Below are 12,521 nucleotides of genomic sequence, written 5' to 3'. Positions count from 1 at the left end.
GTAAATGAACAAAGGTAGTTGCTGTCATTGTTCAGATTAAATTACAACATGTAAAGATTCCACTTTGAAACTAGGTATCACATGCAAAATGCTTGAACAAAACGCAAACTCGGTTTCTGAAGAAAATTTATGATAGTGAAGAATTCAAACATTTTAACATTTGTTTGCTGATTAATGGTAGGTAAGGACCAGGTAACCATACATAGCCATCCAGTTGCACAGCACAGAAACAGACCCTTTGGCCCAACTTGTCCGTTCCGACCAAATATCCGAAATAAATCTAGTTCCATTTGCCAGCATTTGGCCCATATCCCTCTTAAACCTCCTTCCTATTCATATGCCCATCTTGAAGCCTTTTAAATGTTGTAATTGTACTGGCCTTCACCACTTCCTCTTGCATCATGTTCCATACTTGCACCACCCTCGAGGTGGAAGAAGTTGCTTCTTTAGGCTAATCTTTCTCCTCTCTCTTTAAAGTTATCCCCTCTAGGTTTAGACCCCACCCCACCCTGGAGGAAAGACCTTGCCTATTTACCCTATCCGTGCCCCTCATGATTTGATAAACCTTATGAGGCCATCCCTCCGCCTCCAATGCTCCAGGAAAAATAGCCCTAGCCTCTCCCTATAGGTCAAACCCTCCAAACCTGGCAACATGCTTGTAAATCTTTTCTGAACCCTTTCAAGTTTCACAACATCCTTCCTATAGAGGGAGACCAGAATTTCATGCATTATTCCAAAAGTGGCCTCACCAATGTCCTGTACAGCCACAATATGACCTCCCAATTCCTATACTCAATGCACTGACCAATAAAGGCAAGCTTACCAAATGTCGTCTTCACTACCCTATCTATTTGCAACTTTACTTTAAAGGAACTATGAACTGCACTCCAAGGTCTTTTTGTTCAGCAACACATCCGAGGACCATATGATTATGTTTCGAGATAAATTCCCTGAATGATGCTCTGCTGGTCTTGGCTTTCTCCCTATTAAATGTTATCCAGTTAGCAATTATGCTTTGTATTGATTTCATATTCCAAAGCCAGAAAATATTTTTATTTTCAAACTTTATTAAGACTTTGAAATTGTTTCTTGTTTTGGTGTCCAAAGTATTCTGTCGTTTGGAATTGGGCTGAGGGAATCAGCTGATTATCTTAGAGAGTAAAAGCGAAATACTGCAGATGCTGAAAGTCTGAAACAAGTACAGAAGGCTAGAGAAACTCAGTAGGTCTGGCAGCATCTGAAAAAGAAAGAGTTAACATTTTGTGTTCAGTATAACTCCACTTTCAGAACTGAAAAAGAGTCTTATTGAACTCAAAAGGTTACCTCTTTCTCCTTTTGCACATGTTGCCAAATCTACTGTGTTTCTTTGTCTTTTATGCTTTTGTGGGATGTAGGCGTCACTGGCTGGCCAGCATTTCTTGCCCATCCCTATTGCCCTTGAAAAAGTGGTGGTGAGCTGCCTTTTTGAACCGCTGCAGTCCACCTGCTGTAAGTTGACCCGCAATGACACTGGGGAGGGAATTCCAGGATTTTGACCCAGCGACAGTGAAGGAACAGTGATATATTTCCAAGTTGAGATGGTGAGTTGCTTCGCGGGCAACTTGAAGGTGATGGCGTTCCCTTGTCCTTCTAGCTGGAAGTGTTCATGGTTTTGGAAGGTGCTGTCTGAGGACGTTTTGGTAAATTTCTGCAGTGCATCTGGTAGATAGCACACACTGCTGCCACTGAATGTTGGTGGTGGGGGCAGTGGATACTTGTGGATGTCGTGCCAATCAAGCAGGCTGCTTCGCCCTGAATAGTGTCAAGCTTCTTGCATTGTTGGAGCTGCACTCATCCAGACAATTGGGGAGTTTTCCATCACGTTCCTGACTTGTGCTTTGTAGATGGCAGATAGGCTTTGGGGATTCAGGATGTGAGTTACTCGCTGCAGTGTTCCGAACCTGTGACCTGCTCTTGTAGCCACTGTTAATGTGATGAGTCCAGTTGAGTTTCTGATCAAGGATAACCCCCAGGATGTTGATAGTGGGGTTTTGAGTGATGGTAACACCATTGAATGTCAAGGGACAGTGGTTAGATTGTCTCTTATTGGTGATGGTCATAGCTTGGCATCTGTGTGGAACAATGTTACTTGCCACTTGTCAGCCCAAGCCTGGATATTGCCCAAATCTTGTCGCTTTTGAACGTGGACTGCTTCAGTATCTGAGGAGTTGCGAGTGGTGCTGAACATTGTACAATCATTGATCATCCCCACTTCTGACCATATGATGGAGGGGAGGTCACTGATGAAACAGCTGAAGACGGTTGGGCGTAGGACCTTACCATGAGAAACTGCTGCAACAATGTCCTCGAGCTGAGATGACTGACCTCCCACAACCCCGACCAGAATCTCTCCAGAATTCCCTGGGTTTGTTTCAGACTTCTAGAATCTGCAGTAGTTTGTTTGTGTTATTGAAGCTTGTAGCAGATTCCCTCACTTCATTTCCAAACGATAGAATGATTGTACATCAAATCAAAAAATAATTTTAATGTTTTAAAAATGGCATGACTTGCTTAAATTTTAAGACAATTTTTATCTGGGATGAAGTTCAAAATTCAGCACGTGTGTTCTTTTGGGATAGTTTTGCTCTTATTAAATTTGTCAGTTTCATTACATTTTGATAAACAGTTTGGAACATGGAAAGGTTTCATTTGATTTTATCATGGAATAAAGATTGAAGAGCAATCCTGTAGAGCCACAAGAAAAACTGGCAGCTAGTTAGTGCAGTTGGTTAGAGCTAATAAGACAGTGATCATTGTTTCGATCCCTGTACTGACAACAAGCCATCATTGCCTGAAGCCTAAAGATGGCTTGCTACACTTGTCTGTTTCAATTGAAGCATTGCAAATAAATTCAGATGGTCATATTGAAATGGTACAAAGTGAGCAGCTCTTGTGGTGAGCTGGCATAGCCATGATGGATCACATAGCCTTTTTCTGCATAATTTAGGATTCTGCGAAGTCCACTGGATTGAGAGTAATTTAAGTGGGAGGGCATTGGGAGAGAAGAGAGGTCTGAGCATATTTTCTTATGTTTGTGTTTGATTTCACAAGCCATGATATCTAAATAATTCTCAAAAGCTTAAGGAGTCTTCATGAAGAAGAGAGCCAAGATGTAAAGCAAAGATGAGTCAAAGAGTGGTAAAAATCATGAATAATAGGATTGAATTTTGAGTTTATTGAATGGCTGTGTAATGCAAGTGTTTGAAACAAGGTTCTTTTTTGAACCTCCTAGAAATAGAATATAATTGGTAGCCAATTTGAAAGGTGCTGCAGTACTGATCTAAGTTATTTTTTTATTTCACTTTTTAAATGACAATTGCAGGACTAACAGTTTTACAGAAGAGTAGGAATCCGTTGCTGTTCAAGTCTTTTTTAGCTGCAGCAACCCTAAAACTAATCCTTCTGTTTGCTTTTCTCTCTCCATAGCCAGGTGCCTTTCTCTTGTTCAAATGTAGGCCAATGTAACTCTAACTCTGCACTCCCATGAATTTCCGACAAGGTAAAGTATGATCTGTATTTGTTTAAATCTCCATTTATGTGCGCTCATTACCTGGACTTCATTTCAGAGTTTGTTGATGACGGAGAACTTGGAAAATTGAAACTTTGAGAAGGAGAATGCTAAATTTGAACAAGCTCAAGGAATGGACAGATAAGTGGCAGCTGAAACTTGATGCAGAGAAGTGTGAAGTGATACATTTCAGTGGGTATAGTATTGAAAGGCGGCATAAAATAGAGCATGCAATTCCCAAGTGGGTGCTGGAACAGAGAGATGTTGCAATACATGTGCACAATTCATTGGAGATTACAGGGCAGGTTGAGGAAGTGATGAATAAAGCATGAGGAGGCGATGGCCTAGTGATATTATCAATAGATTTTTAATCCAGAAAGTCACCACAGCAGATGGTAGAATTTTGAATTCCATTCTAAAAAAAACTGGAATTAACAATGTACTGATTATGAAACCATTTTTGATTCTCCAAAAAACCTATCTGTTTCATTAATGTCCTTCAGAGAAAGAAATCTGCTATTCTCACCTCAATAGACCCATGTGTAAGACCCACATCGATGTGGTTGACTCACAATTACCCTCTGAAATGGCCCAGTATGCCTTGCAGTTGTACCAATTGCTACAAAGTCTCAACAAAGAAATGAACTCGGACCGATCACCTCGCGTTGACCTTGGCACCGGAAGAGACAATGGCAGAAACAGCTCTGTTGACCGTGCAAAGTCCTTCTCTCTAAAATCTGGGGGCTCGTGCCAAAATTGGGAGAGCTGCCTCAGACTGGTCAAGTAACAGCCTGACATTGTCATACTCTCAGAATCATAACTTAGAGACCATGTCCCAGACACGACCGTCAACATCCTCAGATAAGTCCTACTGGCACAACAGACCCAGCAGAGGTGATGGGAAGGAGTTGCCTTGAAAGTCCTCAACATTGACTCCAGTCTCATGGCTTCGGGTGAAACATGGTTAAAGAAAGCTCCTGCTGATTACCAGGTACAGTCATCCCTGAGCTGATGAATCAGCTCTCCTCAATGTTGACTAACACTCTGAGGAAGCACTGAAGATGGCAAGGGCACACACCGTACTCTGGGTGAGGGATTTCAATGTCCACCACCAAGAGTGGCTCGGCAGCAGTACTGCTGATCAAGCTGGTCAGGTCCTAAAGGACATAGCTGCTAGGCTGGGTCTGTAGCAGGTGGTGAGGGAGCCAACAACAACCTCATCCTTACCAATCAGCCAGCTGCAGTTGCATCTGTCCATGACAGTATCGCGAAGAGTGACCATCGCACAGCCCTTGTGGAGACGCAGTCCCTCCTTCACGTTGAGAATTATTTCCATCATGTTGAGTGGCCCTATCACCATGTGAAATGGGACAGACTTAGCACAGATCTAGCAACTCAAGACTGATATCCGTGAGGCACTGTGGGCCATCAACAACAGCAGAGTTTCATACTCTCTCAATCTGCAGCCTCATGGCCTGGCATATTCCCCATTCAACCATTACTGTCAAACGAGAGAATTAACCCTGTTTCAATGGAGACTGTGGGAGGATATGGTAGGAGCAGCAACAGGCACACCTGAAAGTGTTAACCTGGTGAAGCTACCAAACAGGACTATTTATGAGCCTTGTAACGGGAGCAGCAAATACTAGACCAAGCGAAGCGGTCCCACAACCGAAGGATCGGATCTAAGCTCTGTTGTTCTGCCACAGCCAGTTGTGAATGCTGGTGGACAATTAAACACACACTGATATCCCCATCCTCAATGATGACAAAGTCCAGCACATCAGTGCAAAAGATAAGGCTGAAGCATTTGCAGCAATCTTCAGCCAGAAGTGCAGAGTGGATGATCCATCTCAGCCTTGTCCACTGGTCCCAGCACTGCAGATTCCAGACATCAGCCAATTCGATTCATTCCATGTGATATCAAGAAAAGTTTGAGGCAGTGGATACTGCAAAGGCTGTGGGTCCTGACAACATTCTGGCAATAGTACTGAAGAACTTGCCGCTTTCCTGGCCAACCTCTTCCAGTATAGTGACCACTCTGGCATCTCTGTGGCAACGTAGAAAATTTTCCAGGTATGTCCTGTTCCCAAGAAGCAGAACAAATATAACCCAGCCAATTAGCGCCCCATCAGTTTACTCTTGGTCATCAGCAAAGTGATGGAAGTTGTCATCAACAGTGTCATCAAGAACCAGCTCACTGATGCCCCATTTGGGTTTTGCCAGGGCCACTCATTTCAGCCTTGGTTTGAACCTGCACAAAAGAGCAGAATACCAGAAGTGAGGTGAGAGTGATAGCCCTTGGCATCCAAGGCTACATTTAAGTGAGTGTGGCATCAAGCAGCCCTCGTCACATCTGGAACCAGTGGGCGTCAGGGGACAAACTCTCTACTGGTTGGAGTCATAAGAAGATGGTTATGGTTGTTGGAGGCCAGTCCCCTCAGCTCCAGGATATCTTTGCAGGAGATGAGTTGAGATGAGACTTGATCGAGGCATACCATGAGCCCCTGAGGGCTCTGGACAGAGAAACTGGTTTGGTTGGTGGACAGATAAAGATTAGGAAGACAATGATATAAGATGACTGGCAAATGAGATAATTCTTGGTGAAGTGGTTAGGATTTGGAGTCCATTGCAGGAAAGTTTGGTGAAGGTTGTTTAACTGGGGTTTTTAAAAGCAAACAGTGTCCTCAGAGGAGAGATTCGCAAGGTCACAGGGAGAAGGAGTGGGACTGAGTCGGTTGTTTTTGCAGAGAATAACATCCCACGCTAACTGAAAATATTCTGCTTTTAATGTGACATTAAAAATTCCATTTTAAATATTCTGCAATGGTTCCCCACGAACACAGTTGCCTTTATTGTGGTATCAAGTGGTACAGTAAGGAATTGAAATGTGACCTGACCACTTTGCTGCCATCTGGTGGTGTAAAGCACAATTCATTTGCGAAAGTTTGAGAGCAATTCTTTTAAAAAGTGGAAAATTAAGTACAGAAATTCTGAATGATGGCATAAGTGCTGAAAAATTCTGGTATTTAAATTAACTTTAGGTTGACATAGGATTATCATGTTAGCTTGTGATTGTATGTTTGTGGCACCAAAACAAGCTGTGTGTTTGATACTATAGACATCATCATGTGTGAGGTTAGCCTTGGTAACTCCCAAACAACATAGCTCCCTTTTTGATTGTCTCTGAAATCTGTCCATTTTGACACTAATTGCTTATTTGCTTGGTCCCTGCTGGGCATTTGCTATATCTTAAAATAATTTCGTATGAGAAGTGTTGCTTTTGATAGTGTTTAAACAAACAAAAAAAAGACGTGCTTGGGGTGGAAGGGGGAATGAAGTCATCATAGGTACAGAATACTTTATTACTGCTGTTCTGTCTCATTAAAAATAAATGCATGGTGGGGTGTGGGGGTTGATGTGTGAATTAGTGCTTACTTATCTGTTGTTGCTTGTTGTAACAACTCAGTTGTGTATTTAATAGCTTTCATGTGCTGTTATGATGATTAATGAACCACGAGTTGTTTGGATTGTGTTTCTAGGTCGACCTGAATCTGAATTCCCAAGAGTAACTATCTAAAGTACATTGCAGCATTTTATTACAATAATTTCAGTTGCTCACGGTAGAATGAGTTCCGCCTTCCTATTTCAATTACTAGTTAATGAATTGGTTGTGTTGTGCAAACCTTTGACAGAAACTTCAAAAGATCCAGTGCTAGTTGTTATACTGTTAGCCGTCAAGCTTATTATCTCCTGTTATCATCAACACTTTGGTTTCACCTTTTTGTTACAACTTACACCTGCTGAAAAGCTTTCAAAAATAGAACCATTTATTGAAATGTTTAAAAGCATTGTATATAGTATAAAAGGAGAATTTGGGAAGTGAAATACTATAAGCCCAGACTCTGGAAGTCCCACCCACTCCTGAGGTGTCAGAATAGATTGATTTAAAAATATCTATAAATGAGCTGCAGATTCAGATGACATTTACACATACTTGAAGCTGCCTTCTTGTGATTTGTGTTAGGTGAATCAGAGTTGTAATTCTTCAGATGTGTAGCTTCATTAACAAAGTAAGTGACTAACTTTAAACCAGTATTTTTCGGAAGTATCATAGTTACTTTAACTCAAGTGACCTCTCTACCTAGATGGTGTGAACCTGTATGTTCACAGAACTTTTTCTTTGTTCTGTGCTCTGAATCGATAATTCATTGAAGATCGATTTGTGTACTGGCGTTAGATATAGCTCCCTTTCCCTTGGAAAGATATTGATAAGGTTTTTCTTAAATCTAGCCAATGGCAGCAAGAGGGTTGAAAGCATTGATTATTTGTGTCTTTTGGGTTCAGTGGTCTCAATGTTTTAGCTGCTCCCAGTCATTAGCTTTGTTACAATCCCGATATCGAGATTTTACCTCTTTCTCTCTTGATCTGTAGGATGATGCATCTTCCAGTTGATCTTTTGGATCTTTTATGTCCTTTTTAATGTAATTAATGATAACAGAAAAGGAAAAGAATTCACAGGCCACAGTTTACATGACCATGAAATAATGGAGGTTGGGATGATTTATGTAGCTCCAAATATCTTGATTCTGCTCAACAAGCAGTGGACAAACTGACATGATACTCAAAATCCAATCAATAGTCAATGAAATCTAGTCTGTAATCTTGAAATCTTTTGTTTACTTGATCCAAAATCCCTCTTCTCATTTGGTTAATTTAGAACTGCACTTGTATTAGTCAAATATCCCAATAAGCTTTCTGGTGTGACTCCAGCATTTCAGCCTGAAAGATGTACTGCTTTAGCACTTCAAGTTCCATTTATCTTGCTTTTGCTGTACGCTTGTGTACTACTTGGCAGAAACTGCCAGTTGTTGCCTGGATAGCTTGGCACTGCTTGAGCTCACCCCTTCAATAAACACCTTTCATAGTTTGCCCTGTGTGGTGCCAGTTCCTAAGTGCTGTATATGATCTTGGCCAACAGTTGTCTCTGCTTGTTGACTGCTGCCTCACTGAAGCAGCTGTATTCTGGTGGGAATGGCTCTGTTTGTTGAGTTAGGGTGCTAGCTTTGAGGAGCATTGCACTTCATGTGTGAATAAGCAGAACACAAAGTCAGTCTGGATCTAGTATTGTACAACATGGAACGTCTGAATTGCCCCATGAGTACCACTGGGAGGTGCGCACTGCCAGTGTGCCTTTGCCTTTTCACAGGCCCCTTGGCTGGGGTGCAAGTGATTACTGAGTCGAACCATTTATAGTCCTGCTTAGTTTGCACAGCATGTGCTCTTGGACAGTTACACTGAATTTTTAGCAGGTGGTGTAGCACAGCCTCTCCCACCTCTGTTGGTTAAGCTCTAAGCAAAGTGGTCTCTTTCCCAGAAGCAGCCTGGATGACTCGCTTCAGGTGGGTGGAAAATGTCTGAAATTTAATGTAAGCAACATCTGCCACTGCTGCTGCCGCTGACATAGCGCATGATGGGCTTTGTTTAACAGCTTTGACCTCCTTTTTAAGTAGGTTATGCATAACTTGCTCATTTAGATCAAGTGATGCAGTTGGTAAAATGCTCATTTCAGAATGAGCCCAATTCTGTCCTCAGCAACACTGTCTTGCTGCAGACAGATGTATGCAATCACTGGCTGACAGTCAGAATGGAGACCCCTGATGGATTTCCCTCCTGTAATCCCGGAGCATTCCTACTACCACCGTCCATAGATCGGCACAGACTGGGATCAAACCTGGATCCTGGATGCTGAGTGGATATTTTTGCAAAGTTTTGGGTGCAGTTCTAATCTTAGATTATGAGCAGTCAGGGGTGGTGATTAACGGCAGCCAAGATGCAGAATATGACAGTAACAAACTGTACTTCCTGTTCTTATCAGATAACTGTAATGATGCATCAATTAGAGTGACTTTCAGTGGTATTAATTTATTCTGTTTGTAAGGTGAGTTTTTATGCATGAGGCTGAATGGTCTGAAGTGAATTTGCTTTTTCCATCCACAGCTTATTGTTTACAGACAATCAGTGAAGACAACGCCGAGCTTTTGCCATCTTTAATTCCCTCAGCGCTCCAAGTGTTGGAAATGGTGCTTCTGTCCTCAGAAGATAATATCGAACATAGTCTGTTGAGGACACTTGCTGCAGGTGAAGTGTGCAAAAGGAAAAACAATTCGAAACGCTCTGAAGGATGTCAGTCCAAGATGCGGAAACATTAATTTCATTTATTTCATTATAAGAAGTGATTTCTGGGTATCCACTAGGCTGCAAAAGCTTATTTTGAAATATATTTTTAAGTATGGCTGATCAAAATAAGTCAGTATTGTATTTGAAAAAAGGCTCTTTTATAAATGGCTGGAAGGTACAGGAATGTGAGGAGATGTATGTTTGTTTGAATTGTTTTTTTCTTTAGAAGTTTGTTTAGATCCTAGTTTTAGCTTTAATTCTGAAAAACGTTCAGGTAAGGCATCACCTACAGTTGATATTTATCAAAACTTTTAGCCAAACAAAGCAAACAAATGACGACAAGTAATATTATTAATCTATTGTTGAATTATATATAAAATATATCAGTAAAAGTTGTGAATTTCCAAGCGACCTGCCTTGTTTAATGTAAGAACACTGTGGAAATGTTTTTTTTAATTTTTGGTTTCGTAGCATTTGGGTAATTCCATTTGGTTAGTCACTGCTGAATAGTGCTAAGTGCATGAGAAATTTGCTCAATTCATTACCTGTATTTGTATGTTTCACTTCAGTGATGTTAATATGGTCCACAAGTGGTAAATTGTTATTAATGAAAGTAAAAAGGTATAACAGGATACAGTATACTGCTGTAGGCAATGTAATTGTTGTGAGTTGTGAATGGTAAGGGACAATGGTGCCTAGTGGTTTGCGAAGTTTCTAATCTGCTGTGACTGGAGTACTTTGGTTTACGATGTGCATATTTATGATTGTAAATGACACTTGCCTTTAGGTACTGTGTGGAATGTGAAGAGTGTTGTACCTCTCAGCAGTCAGGCAGACACAATAAATGCTGTTATAAGGATTCTATCAGAAACTTTGGAGCAGAACACCAATCAGATCATTCTGACTCTTGGGCAGGCTGCTCATGCAATGCCCAAGGTTGAGGCAGGGATTGAAATGGAAGAGGAAATGATCAATGCAGATGATGATATTTCCACCCTAAAGGATGGGATGCAGAAAACTGCACATCAAGAAAAAGCAGAGAACGTGAAAAACGGTGACATTTCTGACCTTCTGCCAGTAAGCATCAAATAATCCTAAAACGTTTTGAGCCACATTTTATTGTATCTTAAATGTTTTCAGTAATCACTTTTACATGTTTTAACTTGTTCTTGTTGAGTAATTGTTGAAATCATGGAACATATTGAGGTTGCAAATAAGCAGGATATCATAGCATCCTAGAATTCCTACAGTGTGGAAGCAGGCCCTTCAGCCCAGCAAGTCCATACCAACTCTCAGAGCATCCCACCCAGACACATTTCCCCATAACCCACATCATCTCCACGTCCCTGAATACTACTGGCAACTTAGCATGGCTAATCCACCTAACCTGCACATCTTTGAACTGTGGGGAGGAAAGTGAAGCACCTGGAGGAAACCCACACAGATACGTGGAGAATGTGCACACCCCACTGGGCATCAAAGTAGCACACAAACCCACATCAACCCTGTGCCAACTGCGAACCCGAACCAAAGACCCACTACGGACAGGACCGATGTCATCTACAAGATTCCCTGCAGAGACTGTGACAGACACTACATCGGACAAACTAGAAGGAAATTAACCGCAAGGGTACATGAACATCAACTGGCACACAGACAGTCGCCCGAGGGTGGAATCGAAGTCGAGCCCCTGTGACGCAGTAGTGCTAAGCACTGAGCCACTGCTGCTCCACTGAAAACATTTTATCCTCCAGTTGCCACAAGTGGTAGTTTTTCAGTAATCTGGTCACTTTTTTTGAAAGCACCGTAAAGTAGTTAATGTTGAGATGGATAGGAAACTGGTTTTAATTTGAACCCCTAGCTGGACAGATGTTATCAGAAGTCAGTCAAAAACAGTAGCTGACTTCTGACTCCAACATCTGCCTACTGAAGGCATTACCTCATTTGCAATATGTGTTTCCAAGATATTCTAGGCCATTTAAAACAGGCTTGGATGTTTTAAATAAATTTTGAACAATGTAAAATATCTGTGTATCATGCTAACCACACCTTCTAGAATATCTGTATGCAGTTCACTTGTCTGGGGATGCCTAGTTGCAATTACTGACTGGGGAGTGAATTTGATTCAGACCATTGCAGGACTAAGCTCATTTGCCTTGAGACTCGCTCAATGCAATGCCTTTATTTTCAGGCAGAGAAACGACAGGCCAGGGTGACTTTAAATGACTTCACTTTAGATAGTGACTGCCTGGTAATTTTCACTTTTGAAGCAATGAATCTCGGTTGGCCATTGACACTTTGTTAAAAATAAATCACATGCTGCACAGAACGTTGACGACATTGCCTTCAATCTACTTCATATTGTACCATTGCCAAATGTGCAGCTTCATTTGATTTCCAGCAGAACATCTAGAAGTGTTTGTAACATTTTGATGTTTTCTCATTATTATTTATATATAGTTCCGGAGTGAGGAGCTGAAGCATGCCACTGCCCTGCTGGCTGCTCAACAGACTGCCTTGGAGATCATTGTTAATATGTGTTGTTCAGAAGGTATGAACTGAAATCACACTCTTTGCAAAGATGTTTTCATTTTTAATGTGCTACTTGTATGGGATGACCATCTTGAGTGTATTCCTCCTGCAGCACTTGTTATTCGTGATACGGTAGGACCAAGTGTGAGAGCTGGATCTTTGTAACAATGAGATATCGCTAAGGGAGATAACAGCTGCTCTCTATATGAGATTCCTCTCTGGGCAAGAGTACTATTGGTATTGTGGTTGGTTGGCTGGCTGA

At 41.5% G+C, this 12,521-nt stretch overlaps 1 protein-coding gene across 4 annotated transcripts in view; it reads left to right on the top strand.

Moving 5' to 3' along the window:
• The window catches only part of heatr3 (HEAT repeat containing 3), a 45,084-nt gene that overhangs the window by 19,946 nt on the left and 12,617 nt on the right, over positions 1 to 12,521 (top strand). For all 4 annotated transcript variants that reach the window (XM_059651671.1, XM_059651670.1, XM_048546868.2 and 1 more), the window contains exons 6-8: positions 9,548 to 9,688; positions 10,515 to 10,804; positions 12,188 to 12,278. In XM_059651671.1, the coding sequence (XP_059507654.1) occupies positions 9,548 to 9,688; positions 10,515 to 10,804; positions 12,188 to 12,278 (522 nt within the window). The remainder of the gene's footprint in view (positions 1 to 9,547; positions 9,689 to 10,514; positions 10,805 to 12,187; positions 12,279 to 12,521) is intronic.

Source organism: Stegostoma tigrinum, chromosome 16 (genome assembly GCF_030684315.1).
Source record: "Stegostoma tigrinum isolate sSteTig4 chromosome 16, sSteTig4.hap1, whole genome shotgun sequence".
Classification (NCBI taxonomy): Eukaryota; Metazoa; Chordata; class Chondrichthyes; order Orectolobiformes; family Stegostomatidae; genus Stegostoma; species Stegostoma tigrinum.
Note: the sequence above shows the minus strand (reverse complement) of the source record. Positions and strands in the feature narration are given on the sequence as shown.